At 34.9% G+C, this 13,647-nt stretch overlaps 3 protein-coding genes across 3 annotated transcripts; 1 reads left to right on the top strand and 2 right to left on the bottom strand.

Moving 5' to 3' along the window:
* Positions 1-331: 331 nt before the first annotated feature.
* On the bottom strand, positions 332-7,878 carry LOC110417572 (lipid transporter). The gene is made up of 14 exons (XM_021429986.2): positions 7,256-7,878; positions 7,055-7,134; positions 6,867-6,961; positions 6,167-6,327; positions 5,474-5,625; positions 4,850-4,962; positions 4,192-4,355; positions 3,932-4,006; positions 2,907-2,978; positions 2,292-2,429; positions 1,799-1,954; positions 1,120-1,172; positions 851-1,029; positions 332-687 (listed from the first exon to the last, which is right to left on the bottom strand). Exons 1-14 carry the CDS (start codon positions 7,308-7,310, stop codon positions 627-629), a joined length of 1,554 nt encoding a protein of 517 aa, XP_021285661.1. The 5' UTR covers positions 7,311-7,878; the 3' UTR covers positions 332-626.
* Positions 7,879-8,335: 457 nt separating this feature from the next.
* Positions 8,336-10,590, bottom strand: LOC110417573 (large ribosomal subunit protein eL15). The gene is made up of 4 exons (XM_021429987.2): positions 10,515-10,590; positions 9,930-10,096; positions 9,011-9,208; positions 8,336-8,770 (listed from the first exon to the last, which is right to left on the bottom strand). Exons 1-4 carry the CDS (start codon positions 10,516-10,518, stop codon positions 8,525-8,527), a joined length of 615 nt encoding a protein of 204 aa, XP_021285662.1. The 5' UTR covers positions 10,519-10,590; the 3' UTR covers positions 8,336-8,524.
* Positions 10,591-12,539: 1,949 nt separating this feature from the next.
* On the top strand, positions 12,540-13,642 carry LOC149527112 (Uncharacterized conserved protein (UCP012943); the record flags this gene model as incomplete). The annotated part of the gene is made up of 2 exons (XM_089783790.1): positions 12,540-13,073; positions 13,465-13,642. Coding segments are annotated over exons 1-2 (636 nt in total), but the record flags the coding sequence as incomplete, so codon positions are not given.
* Between the last annotated feature and the right edge of the window lie 5 nt (positions 13,643-13,647).

The raw sequence follows: 13,647 nt of genomic DNA, 5'->3' as shown, positions 1-13,647 counted from the left end.
ACAGCGTCTTTGATTCCCTGGATGTGGGCAGAGAAAAAGAAAGTGACCACCCTTGGTTGGACCTGCAGATATTTCTAAATGCATCATTTTTCTCTTCTTCACATGTATTTTGCTGTGTTCAGCCTTCCTGCTTTATCAGTTTTCATGGCTAATCGAATTTGTCACTGAACTTTGGGACAAGCAGTGACATGAACCAGAAATGTCGGCAATATATCTTTTTTATTGTAAAATGTCAGAAAAATAATGGCTTAAAAGTTTAGACCTTTTCAGGAGGAAGAGATCAGTTGACAGAAACAACAGTGTGAAAATCCAAGTCGAGTCTACAATATCCTGGCCCAACAAAAACTGTAAACGCCATATATCTCATCAGCTATCCGAAATCCACAAAATTCTTGAAGATCCCGTCTACTAGTATATGTTACAATTTCTCTTTCTGACAAGTCTATTCTGTAATGCTACAGAGAAATTCCTTTGCATTCTTCAATTGAATGAATTTCAAAACTCTATTCTTAAATCCCATACAACTCACTTAGTAAATGATAAATTAGGAGGAGAATATGAGAAGTATGCTTAAGGGAAATAATCCCACCTTCAATTTCAAAAGGCATTTGTGCAAGTTCTTGATTTCAGTCCAAGTGGTTGCGGAAACGGATAACTTTGTTGATAAAAGGCCTCTCACGTCGATAACTATTCATGAAGATAGAAATCATGTGTTAATCAAGAAGTTTTCTGAATCAAAACATTAGAAATGACCTACATGCATGCATGAATAAAGTATAAACCAATAATACATTGATAAAAATGTAATTTTAAGTAGTTTAGAGAACTTGAAGCACAGGAATATACTTACATGACAAAGGCTGAGATGCAGAAGAACGTGAATCCAATGGAAAAATGAATCAAGAAGGATGGCCAAAAATTTTTACGGTCCAGAAATACCTTTTCAGAAATGAGAGTAGTTACACCAGATAACAACAGCATTGGCCAACCTGAAGGCAAACAGCTGTAGAAAGAAAATGAAGAAGACTCCTGCACAGAAGAAGGAAATGAGATCCAGCTTAAAGTTGAAAACTAGAAGTTAGCACCAAACATGATAAATTTACACAATCAAAAACATACCTGGAAAAAATGTTTGATGAAAACTGCAGAGTAAACAATCCTCAAAATCATATCTGTTTAATTGTCAAGTAAGCAGAAGGCAATACTTTTAAACTAAGACGATCCCTTTTTAGCTAAAAATGGACATATTTGGGAATCGAGGAGGTTTATGAGGATGTCTCTTAAAAGGTCAGGCAGCTACACATCTAACAAAAAGGCAGCAAAGCAAGTATGCATAAGCCAATATCAGCAATTGCTGAAAAGATAACTACACCATATAACCTTTTTTTCTCCTTGACAGTAATGCTATGGAACTACTACAATTTTCAAGTGATAATCACATCCAGATGTGTGGCCACATGGGTACGGAGTTTCCCAAATCTTGAAATGCCACCATACAGACATAATTTTGGTAGCAATCCAGAGTTCTTACACAGATAGCATGACAGACGGAAGCGTTCTAGGCAGGCTGAACTGCATGTGTCAGAAGAAACTTGAACAAGGATGCGCAACTTTAGCATAAACACAATACATTCGTCACTTTCTTATTATATGTCCAATGCCTATATGTTCAATGCAGTAAGCGAGCTCAACAGCAGTACTTTTTCAAACTATTGAAATGTTTCTGTGGCACCTAGTTGATTCACTAAAAGCAAAAGTTCATGGCTAGGAAAAAAAAGCCTCAATATGATAAGGATACTCAAAGAATTCGCAAGAATCAAACCAACAGCACCAGCAGACCGTATTAGTAGGTAATTTAATGCTACATATATCACTGAAAATACAAGTAATGAATCATTTGAGCGTTTGAGTTGGTTCTCTGTTGCAACTGCATGAAGAAATGCTTCAGAAGTCCCTGATACAAAACCAAATATAAGAATAACTGCATCAACAACTCAAGTAGAAGCAAGAAATATATCCATAATGTCACTGCCAAGCATATAATCTCCATCCAGTCAAATCAGATATGTTGTCCAATATAATGCTGATAACAGGAAGTAAACAATCCAGATTTCTGCCACTTCAGCATTGATATCATAGCACCTTTTGCAAATATAGCAGGTTTCGAGAAAACAAGTAAAAGAGTAAGAATAAGACTAAGCCGCCCAAGTTCAATATAACACTCAACTCGAGGATAATGTTTAGGCAGCCACAGCTATAACTAACAAGCATGATAACCTAAATTTACTAACCGTTCATAGCCAAAACAATGATATAGAGACAATAATAATGAAGGGCCACTGAAGCTTCTCCATCACTCCATTTCTGACCATACAACAGTCTGATGAGAGAATAGGAGTAACTTGGGCCAAATGCCACAAATATGAGACCTACAAAAAAGGTAGAAAAATGAGGAAAAAAATATAAAGAGAGCATTATTTTGTTTTAAAAAAATGATCTTCAGGCAACAACGGCTGCTGAGGGCATCTGAAACTCAAAAGGAATGAAGCAGGTTGTGTTTTGACATGAAGTTGTACTAGCATATGATTACCAAAATAAATATTGGCATAGAATAAATTTGTTCATTATGGTTCCTATTTACTAATATATCAACACTAAAACTAAGCAAGCATTGAAGATTGGCCAGCAGAAATCACAATTTCCATTTCCAAAGCTAGGATTTTACTATTTTAAGTCCCAAAATTATGATATTATTGATAAATTACTTCCAGAACCAATTGAGAACTTCATTATATTACAATGTTGTTGGCAATGCCATGAAAATCTATCCTACGAAAAGAAGACAAATATAAAAAATTACAAAAGGAAAAACTCAATGAATTACGAAAGGCGAATTAAGAACGTACCGATTAGTAAAACAAGCTTCAAGGCCTCAGTAAGGCTTTCTCCTATCTTCTTGCTTTTATGTGGAGACTGTCCTGTCAAGAGACACACATTTAAGAAAATAAGTGTTTGAGTATATAAACTTTCAAAGGCAACTAACTAATAAAATCTAGCATTTAGAAAGTGAAGTCTTCTTGGAAGCATGAAGTAGCTTACTTAAAGGAAAAAAAAATGGAGTTGTGTGTACATAAAACTTTTTCAACATCAACAATAAACACATAAAAGATAACCAACAAGTTTAGGCCTTAAAGTGCAACAGATAGAAATGAATGAATCATCACTGGGAAGGTAGACTAATAGGTAAGGGAAGAATCAACATTGAGTGCTAGCTTGGTGCCAACGCCCACGAAACAACTTCCATCAAATAGTTGGAGTTTGGACCAGTAGCATAAGAAGTGATTCAAATATCAACTATAGTATTCATTTTATGCATAATATTTAGATAAACCACCAAGCCACATGAAAGAATATAAGTTATCAGCATTCTGAATCTGTATGTGCCAGCGGCAATTAAATTAACCAAACTCCCAAACACAAGCAAACATATTCATTGTAAAAATGATAAATAAATAGAATTTTTCTCATATTTAATGGACATTGGAGAGTTCTTCTTTCTTTTCCTCTTCCTCCTAACATCTACCCATTCTCTCTCGCTTTTCCCCCAAAAGAAAGTGCTTATTTAACTGAAGCACATCCTATAGCAAGCTGAAGCACAACCATTTACTTGATGTAAAACAAAAATAGGAGCATGACTCTAAGAGTTGAACCAGCATATAGACAAAGCAACTAGTCAAAATATTAAAGTTAGCCCGTCATCTGATCTAAAAAGCCAAGTTGGACAGGCTAATTCATTTATTGACGATGGAATAGTAATTATCTAACAGAATGAGTATATATTGTTAAGTGCAATATTAGAATCTAAAAACAAAAAGAAATGTAAGACATACATGCCATAGACTGAATTAAGGAAAAAGGAGAGTAATAAAACCTGAAGCAGACCTGGCAAATGTAGCATATGAACTTTCTTCAAAAGGAAGAAACACCAACCTGACCACCAAGCTCCCTAAATTCAACAAAATCGATGGTTTAGATTTGCTCTCTTACAAAAAGCATGTGAAATTAATCACATTTTCTTAACTGTAGTACCAAAGATGAGAATAATTGCATTGTATAAACTAAAACAGTCTAGTGACAGAAACCTGCTAGCTAAAATTTTGTAAAGCATAAAAAAATTGGATGATTATTCACCTAGTTTATCTACGAGTCCATATACAGCTTGGTTATAAGGTGTATCAAGCCATACAAGGACCATCTTTTCTCCTTCTTGAAGAACCAACTTTTGAAGGGATTGAAGAGTAAACAACGTACACATTTTTCGGAGCTGCTTATCAAAATCCAGGATATGTCCTAGCCTGCAAAAGTTGCGTTTTATTTATAGATAATCTGGACAAAAGTACTTAAATACAGCGCAAGTAGTTACTAAATAATTAAGAAATAATATGTCTTACTTATCCCCAAAAAAAAGAATAGCGAAGAAAATAAATGTGCACCGTAACCATAAACTGAAAGCAAATAAAAAAAACATATGTAGGAAAAATCCAATGATTAATTATCTGTAAAGAATCATACAAACAGGGTTAAAGCCCAACATGTGGCTATGATTCTCAAGGTACTCAGATAAAGCAGTTATGATGACAGCTCTACGCTAGCATCACGATGTTAATTCATAAGAAGAAACCTAAATGTCCAACATGTCAATGTAGAAATTGACAAAAGTGGATGAGGATACTTATCTACCATCAATTCAAGCATTCTTTTATCCACAAATAAGGACAAGGAGGACTAACAATTCAAGCATATATATTACCACATAGATAATGAGGTCAAGCATTAAAGGCACCAGTACCTGAAAGGAAAAAGATCAAAACTTCTAAATGCACAAAGAAAATAACCCCAATAGCCCAGGAACAAGCAGGATCCATATGCTGCTTGAGACAATGCAAAGACAATTCCCTTCTCCTGTAAGAATCAGGTTCAAACATGTTCATGAAAATCTTAGGAAACAAGAACTCACAGCAAACCCACATAAAAAAAAAGGAAACTGACAAAGTTCTATCAGGACCATAAATAAGTTTTAGATGTTTATAAGACAAGCAGACAAAGATATGAGAAACAGAACAGGATGAATTAAAACATTGGTATTCAAACAAAAAAGTTCTTCTCGATGAAGTGCCCAATGCTCATGCTCAAAGGCCAAATGATCCACCATAAACCTCAGAAACACTCAACCTCAAGCATTACAATCAGAACCATTAACATTAGCTAGCTGCTGTCACTCCCTAGAACACTGATGCTTGGTAAAATTAGACAATAATAATGCAACAATATATTTAATCTAAGAAAATTAACTCAAGAATCATTAATGAAAGTATATGCAACCATTACACAGCACAAAACACACATTGCCAATAGGCAGATCAACATCATGTATATACTAAGACTGAAAAAATAATCCATTTAAAAGCTTTACCATGTTAGTGAGGTTCACAATTAGGATGTACATTGTTATGCAGCGTAAAAACGTAGCTGCAGTTTCAACAATTAACCGCAGTTTGAGTAGAAACAGTGTCTGAGAAAGGATATAAAGAGGTTCTGCCAAGAGCTCTGCTATACACGCATAACCTGCCAAAGAACAAAAAAATTAATCTAGCGAATGACATTGTCTTGAAAGGAATATCACCAAAAGTGAATGGAATAGTCAGCTGATCACAATTAAGTTGGTCTTGGCCGCAGACTCCAGATAGAAGTCCTTGGTTAATTAAAGCACGTAACACCCTGACTTTCATATGGATTTGGTCAAGAATATCGAGAAGCCTAATTTTAAAAAACAGAAAATCTTTTAACTTTACCAAACAAAATCCATGCAATGAGTCTATGTTTAAAGTCACTAAAAGTGAAATAGAAGTGACAAAATTGCAATACATCACGAGAGCCAACATTAATGAGCAGAAGGCTAATTTTGCGGTGGCTACATCTAAACATGCCAAACATGCAAAACTGAATGCCATCAACTAAATAAAATTGGCAATTAACAGTAATTTCAAAAGTAATTAACAAAGAAAACTGAAAAGCATGTCAAAAGGATTGGCAAATCTTTCATAATGAATAGCACTTTGAAAGACACAAGAATAGTAGAAAGTTTGGAAGCAGTTATAAGCAATACCATTAATCAAAATAGCCTGAGCATATGGATCAGAAAGATGTAGTCCTTGCCACCAGAAGACAAAGACACATGCCAGAATTGTGATAACCACTCCAAATGGGAAAGTCATCCAGGCCACTTTCAACAATGTTGCAGCATTGTCTTTTGTTGAAGCACCTTCACTGTAGCACATGACATGTGAAATCCGGTGGTAAACAAACAGCTAGAATACATAAAGCCAAAAGGTCCTCAACAAAAGTTTACACTATATAGATGGATGGGACCCAAGAGGCTAACTCTTCTGAACCAATATGTTGATGATGTATAAAATCCAGCTTATATTGACGATAAAGATGATCAAATTGCTCTCATATTATGAATTTTAAAAGCATTTTCACCCGTATTTTAATTAATCAAGTTTAGCTATGACTCTTAATTGATCCCTGTTTTCAAGATTACAAAGATTCATACAAATTACAAAAAAATGAAATTCAATATTTAACCAACAAATACAGAATCTACATTGGAGAACCAGTATGACCTTAATACGTTTTATATATCCATAACAAAAAGTCAACCACAGCAAAGCGAGACTAATAAAATCCCAAGTTACTGGCTACTAATGAAGCATTTTCAGGCAAGAAATAAAACCAACCAGCACTAATTATTAAAATGAAGCAAATAAATAGAAAATAATGTATAATGAAAAGGAGAGAATCACAATCTAATATCCGCCCGCATGCAGGCTCGCCGGAATCCCTCGCGACTCAGAAACAACACACATGTCACAAACAGATGGAATTGAACAGCATAAACCTACAAAAGAAGAGGGAGAAGATATCAATTTCTAACAAATTGAAAGTGAATTTTAAGAATCCAGAAATGAAGGCAAAGCATGGTAGCAGCTACCGCATAGTCCTCCTCGGTGAGGTGCCTCACTATCCAGGAATTGAATATGAACGGGATTCCTCTTGACAAGAACTGTGTAGCTATAACTCCCAAACCAATTCCAAAAAAAATAATAATAATAAAAAGAAGGATCAAATCAACAGAACTGACGAGTGACAAACTATAAATTAAAGTGGAGAGAGAATTAGAAAGAGAACTGACCCAATAAGTATTTGAAAGTGTGAGATAGATTTGTACGGTCAGAAGCTTCAGACATTTTAAAATCCGATCTTACTATTTTAGGTTTTCCTTTTTCAAAGAACTCAGTTAAGTAATCTTCAACCGGTTTGCGAAATCAAAGGCAATGCGATCGAATCCCTAACTGAGAACACAGAATTGGAACCAGAAATTCAAAACCCTTATATTTATCTCGGTCTGGTTAACTTCCTGGAGGAATATATTGTCCGCCCCGAAACAACCTTTTTGGCAAGAAAACGTTCATCCAATTCCCAGTTCCCAGCTCCCGCGAAATCAAACTGGCCCGATTCTTTAACTGCCTACGCTTCCAATTCTCCCAAGGTCCATTACTTCTTTCATTGACTTTAAACCTAAAAGGTTGACCCGGTGGCGAGTCAAATACTTAAAAAGGAACCCAGATTCACCAGGTTGATGGACACCCTAAGGTGAAGCGGACTGTGTAGGGCGCATTGGGCCGGTGCTGAAAATGTTGTAAATATTTTTAATGAACACAACAAACTGAAATTCTTATCCCAAAGAACACAACAAACAAATAGAATTTCTGCCTTAATCAAGAGTAAAGTTTGCTTTCTCTGGGAATAGATAAACGTCTCCTGAGAACAGAGACATGTCCTTACTTATAAACTACAGTTCCTTCCTTCACGAAACGAATTACTATTAAATAACTTCATATTTAAAAGCAAAATAAAATTTTAGTTAAAAGTTCAGATATATTAACTTTTCCATTTCGATGAACATAAGTTTCTAATTTAATTATCAATTAGATGACTTTTTTGAAGGTAAATGGGATAAATAGCTTTCGGTGTTAGGTTATTAACATGATGAGCTGATCTTAGAAATAAATATAGCAGGGCTCATTACAGCTTACAAGCAATGCCTTTCATGCACACCTCAGCATCACTATAGGACTCCAAAACCAGTTAATAGTTACTGGTCAATAACTTTTGGTAAACAAAGCCAAAAGTCAATTCTTGGCCTACGGATGCAATCATGCAAGGCACAAGCATTTACCACTTTAACAAACACTTGGAATTTGACAAAGCATTAGACAAACTTTGAAGGCATTTTTTAAGTGATGAAATATCTCACACGTTTAACGAGCACAGACCTCAATAGCCTCAACATAGACGATTTAGAGATGTCCAAACACAATAAAACTGTCCCAAGATTCTCAACCCTACAACAGAAATGAAGGTAAGACGGAAACAAAAACACCAAATATGGTCCAGAGGATCAACGGTAGCGGCGAAGAGAGAGTGTGTTGTTTCTCTTCCAGTTTGCCCTTCTTGAAGGTCGGGCCTTGTGGTGCAAGTGTCCCCTGCCACGAAGACCCCTGTATTTCTTGCCAGCAGAGGTGAGTCCACGAAGTTCCCTGTGCTTGTGCACTGAATTGCAGATCCAGTTGATTCTTGGGTCATTGCGAATGGCATTGTGGGCAGGATCAACCAATATGACCTCAAAGTATTTGTATGTTGAATCCTGCAGAGACAAACTCAGGACTTTTAACACACAAAACAAAACCAAGGAATCCTAGGGAAGAGTTGGGCATCAATTCCATGCGTAAAATAGATGTAATCTACACAAAAATGGAAGCTATACAATTGATTGGTGTCAATTCTTTTGCCATGAAAGAATGTCTGGTAACAATTACCAAATCAAATCTTTCTTCAAAAAAATAACAAAGATTTTAAAAAAATTGTGCTTGGCGGCAGAACTCACCTCATTGATCCAATATGAGTTAACAACCCTAAGGCCACCAAGCTTCCGACCAGCTCGTTCCTCTGCAACTGATCGTTTGCTGCGCTGGAATTTCAGTTGTGTGACACCCTGGTTTGTGGGTTTCCCATACACAATACCCTTAGGTACTGGTCTCTTCCTTCCACCACGTCTTACACGGACACGATAGACAACATAACCCTAGTGAAATGCAGAATTAGTCACTGGACATAACAAACGAGCAGAGAAATATTGACAGACACAAAAATATCCTCACTGCAGATATGATGCCAAATTACAACATTAACTATATGAAGGTAACCATGCCAGCTTACATATAGGGAAAAAGGATATAAGAAGAGAAATGAGGTATCAGCCATTAAGTTGGAAACATGATTTTCCTATTTACATCCAGAAGCAAAAAACATATAGGTGAAGTGAATTCAAGTGAAACAAGCAAAATATTGTCCTCACTTACAATCAACATCGAATTAGACACATTATAAGAGTAAAATTATTTATAAAGAAAATGCATAATCTAGAATTTCAGATACTAAGCAGGTTTTCAAATTTTTGGATATAGAAACTTTTCTTCCCGAAGTTTTCGTTTGAATTTCTTCTTATTCATCTTTTAAGTGGATAAACATTCCATAATGAGGCACCAGAAAACACAGAGTAAGGATAAAAGCAGGATGAGACTTGAGAGCAGTTCGTAACCATGTCGTACATTGAACTAACACAGGAGAATCAAGTGAAAGTTCTTATCAACAATACTGCTATGTAGTTTAGAGAACAAGAGATAATCATATAACTAAAATATGTTATAACTCTGATGAAACATAGATAATAAACCAAAAATTACAATATCAAAAACAAAAACCTCATAAAAAAGCAGAGGCAGAAACCAATTAAATAAGTTTACCTGCTTGGCTTTGTAACCCAAGCGACGAGCCTTGTCAGGGCGGGTTGGGTGGTTGACACGCACGATGGAAGGATGCTGACGGTACTCCCAGCACCTGACCCTCTGCAAGAACCTCATCACATCGGATTGCTTCTTCCTCCATAGCTCTGACACGTACTTGTAAGCCCCTAGTTTCACAAATCCCAACAAATAAAAATCATCACAAATCAGAATCCAAAATGCCGAAACAAAGATCGATCTATATAAATAACAAAGCAATTAAATACAACCCTTTTCATTTTAAGAGACCTCCAGTCAACTAAAAGCCCATTCTAATATTTAGCATCTTACTCTTGAATCATAAAATAATAATAAAAGCATAGCCGAGAGACTAACCAGCCAAAACCAAACCTCCAACAAGTTTCTAGATGTAATTAGAAAAAAATACAATCAATCAAGCCAAGAATAACCCATCACTCTACATAAACAAATAAACAAACCCGAGATTTACAACATGGTTTTAAACACAAGCAATATAGAAAATGAATAGACAATTAACTGTTAAATCATAATTAGATATGAAATGGCTAAGGAGAAATGGCGTACCCATCGCCGCTTGAGCTCCTGCGCTCTCTGGTTTCGGCTAAGGCGGGGCCAAACTTGAGATATATGAACCCGGAGCCTCATTAGGGTTTTAGAACGCATCCGTTGCTATGAATTGACAATTTTACCCTTTGATGGGTCCTTCAATTGGGCTGCTTGGTCTATCCCTAAAGCACCAAAACTGAAATGGGGTCCAGGTGAAGTCGATCCGACTCTGTTTTTATTCTGTATATGAGGCCTGACACAAAAGATAGGCCGAAAATCCATTGTTAGGCTTGAAATCCTTTGGGCCAACCCGATTTTCCCTTCATATCGGAACACAACTTAAAAAAAAAAAAGAAAGAATGAATACAGTTTAGATTTTTTTTAATACGCTCTTCTTCTGTTATATTTGTGTCTTATTAATTTTTTTTATAAAATAATTTCAACCTTGACCATTATTTTTTTTAAACAATGAAGTCATAATATTTTTTAAAATATAAATTTTGATTTTCAAAAAATTATATAATATTTTAAAAAATAATTATCAAAATTCAGTTCATTTGACCAAAAAAGTAAAATAGAGACAACAAAAACGAGGCAAAATGAGTATTTTTGTTTGAAGAAAAAGAAATCATATCCATTACTAAATTAAGAGTTCAAATACTGAATAAAGTTTAAATAATTTAATCCCGTGGAAGATAAGATTTTATTTGAATTTTCCCTGTATATAATTTTCAAATTCTCTTGATAAGAATAATTACTTATTTAGTGCAAGTTCTAAATTATTTCAGGACCCACTATTTTCTAAATAGTTTGATATATGTGCTATGCTTTTATTGACTAATATCAAACATTTCAATGTCCATGTAGATGAAGTGCTCTTATTCCTACAACTTAAACACTATCAAACAAAATGAATATGCTGAGAAGTAGTTAGTTTTATGTATAACTATGTTTGTAAACTTATGCCTTTATATATATATATATATATATATGTGAATTACTCAATTCTCCAATTTCTTCAAAGTGAGAAAAATAGATAAATAGACGGATAAAAAGAGATTGTAAAATACTAGTGAAACATTTAGAATGCATGGCAATCTTGAATTCCAATCTTCAAATTCTCCTCTTTTTACTAGAACCAGATATACTTTTTTGAATTAAAATAAACAAAAAAGAATTATTTAATTAATCAAAGGAACAATGAAGCAAGTTAATTAGGTTGGACAAAAAAAACCAAAAAATTTAAATGAAACCATTTGTTAGTTTAGTTAGTTTTTCATTCTCACAAAGACACCTTTTTTATTTAGCAATAATTACATTAAATGAAAGCATTGAAATCCTGATAAAAAAGAGAAAAAAAAAGGGTGAAGTCATTGATATGAGACTTTAATTCCTTCAAAATAATTTCATATAATACATTCTTAATTGTGATTTAATGAGCCAGAGGTGGAGTAAGAATGAGGAGGTGAAATGAAATGAAATGAAAGATTTAATTAAGAAATGGGGGTCCCTATGGAAACTTAGGATATCAAGGAAAGGAGAGCACTGCTGGTCCCCAAATCGAGAGCTCTTTTTTAATTAATAAAAAAGTTAATAAAATTATATAATAATAATTTTTAAAATTAATCAAAGTTAAAACTATTTTTTTAAAATTATTACATCATCAAATTGATAAAAGCATTAATGATTAATTAACCGATAGACTTAAGTATTCAATCAAAACATTTTTTAAAATGATGTGTTTATTTTAAAAAATTAATAAATTTTTATATAATTTTAATTAAAATTTAAGTGATGGGATATTTTATAAAAATAATGAAAGAGTGGAAAATTATAATATGGCAAAGTCGAAGGGTATTTACTATTTAGTGTGAAAGAACAAAGTGAAACGGAGGGCCCTCCAAGCACAAAAAGGAAAAGGTTGGTGTTTCGTATCTTATCCCAACTTTAAATTCGAAAGAAGCTAACCTCCTAAGCATCAACAGACCCAAAGAGCGGGTTGTCGAAGTTCTAGATACAGAAAACAACAGGTAGGTACGAAGAAAGAAAAAGAACCCCACAAAATCTATATTACTCTAGATTAACAATTGACAGAGAAGGTGGAACTATAACACAGCTTATGATGTTTGGTGGAGGTGGTGCAGGTGGTGCCAACATGTTGAGAACAGTTGGGAGTGCAGTTGCCAGGGCTGGTGTTGCCACTGGTAACCCTACAACTTTCCAAGAACCACTTCCTTCAGCTTCTTCGAACTCAAGTACAACTCCTTCTCCAACTTCTGCTTCCCAGAGGCATAACAATAGTAATAGTAGCACTTATCTTTCTATTTCTTCTGGGAGTTCCGCTTTTGGTTCTTGTAATACTGGTGTGCCTATCAGTGCCAATTCCGGGTTGCCAAGTAACTGGCCTCCCTTTGCTGCCTCACCTGCTTCCGCTGCTGCTTCTTGTTGTGATGAGTTTGAGTGGGTTTCTGTGGATGGGAGTGAAGGGGAAAGGCCACATGGAGTTCTTGATGATTTTGCTTTAGGACCTGTTCCATCTGTTGGTGAAGTCCAGAATGTTGTCTCCGCTTTTCAGAGGTAAGTTTTTCTCTTTATTTTTTTTTTCTTACCAAATTTATTTTGGTTTATTTTTTGGTAGTTTTTGTTTTTGTTTATTTATTGTTTGGATTTAATTTGTGGATTTCGGAAATGAATTTTGTGCCATTGCTGCAAATTGTAATGTCCTTAACAATCAGTAGTAATTATCTGTAACCACAAACTTGATTTCTAAGAATAATGGGTCAAAATTGATTTCTATTGTAATGTCCTTAACAGTCAGTAGTCATGTATATACTTTGCTGTTTCATCTTTATCTTTATCTTCAGCTACTGCACAAAAAAGGCTCAAATTCGTACACATGTTGAATGTGTTAACTGCTACAAACTCTAACTTGGCAGTCATTGTTGTGAAATGGCTTTTGTAATTATAGGGTTTTCGATGCAAGCTCATCTCCCCAGCTTATCAGGGATAAATTCTCTTATAATGCTGGCAAGGAAATAGCTTATCAAATTCCAAGCCCAACTGGCTCCATGCGCCGAGTTCATTCTGCTGGGTCTGAGTTAGAATGGAAGGAGCCTTCTCTGCAAGTCTATAACACAGGAGCATTGCAACC

Source organism: Theobroma umbraticum, unplaced genomic scaffold (assembly GCF_002168275.2).
Source record: "Theobroma umbraticum cultivar Fairchild unplaced genomic scaffold, ASM216827v3 scaffold_50.0, whole genome shotgun sequence".
Classification (NCBI taxonomy): Eukaryota; Viridiplantae; Streptophyta; class Magnoliopsida; order Malvales; family Malvaceae; genus Theobroma; species Theobroma umbraticum.
This window is presented reverse-complemented; position numbering and strand designations above follow the sequence as displayed.

Excerpts from the sequence above, each read along its gene's own strand:
- LOC110417572 (XM_021429986.2), bottom strand. The coding sequence starts at position 7,310 with ATGTCTGAAGCTTCTGACCGTACAAATCTATCTCACACTTTCAAATAC. Across the intron at positions 1,030-1,119 it reads TCATCAAACATTTTTTCCAG|GAGTCTTCTTCATTTTCTTT; the intron begins GTATGTTTTTGA and ends TCTTCTGTGCAG. Across the intron at positions 688-850 it reads TGCATCTCAGCCTTTGTCAT|TTATCGACGTGAGAGGCCTT; the intron begins GTAAGTATATTC and ends CTTCATGAATAG.
- LOC110417573 (XM_021429987.2), bottom strand. Across the intron at positions 9,209-9,929 it reads TGGGTTACAAAGCCAAGCAG|GGTTATGTTGTCTATCGTGT; the intron begins GTAAACTTATTT and ends GCATTTCACTAG. Across the intron at positions 8,771-9,010 it reads ACTCATATTGGATCAATGAG|GATTCAACATACAAATACTT; the intron begins GTGAGTTCTGCC and ends TTGTCTCTGCAG.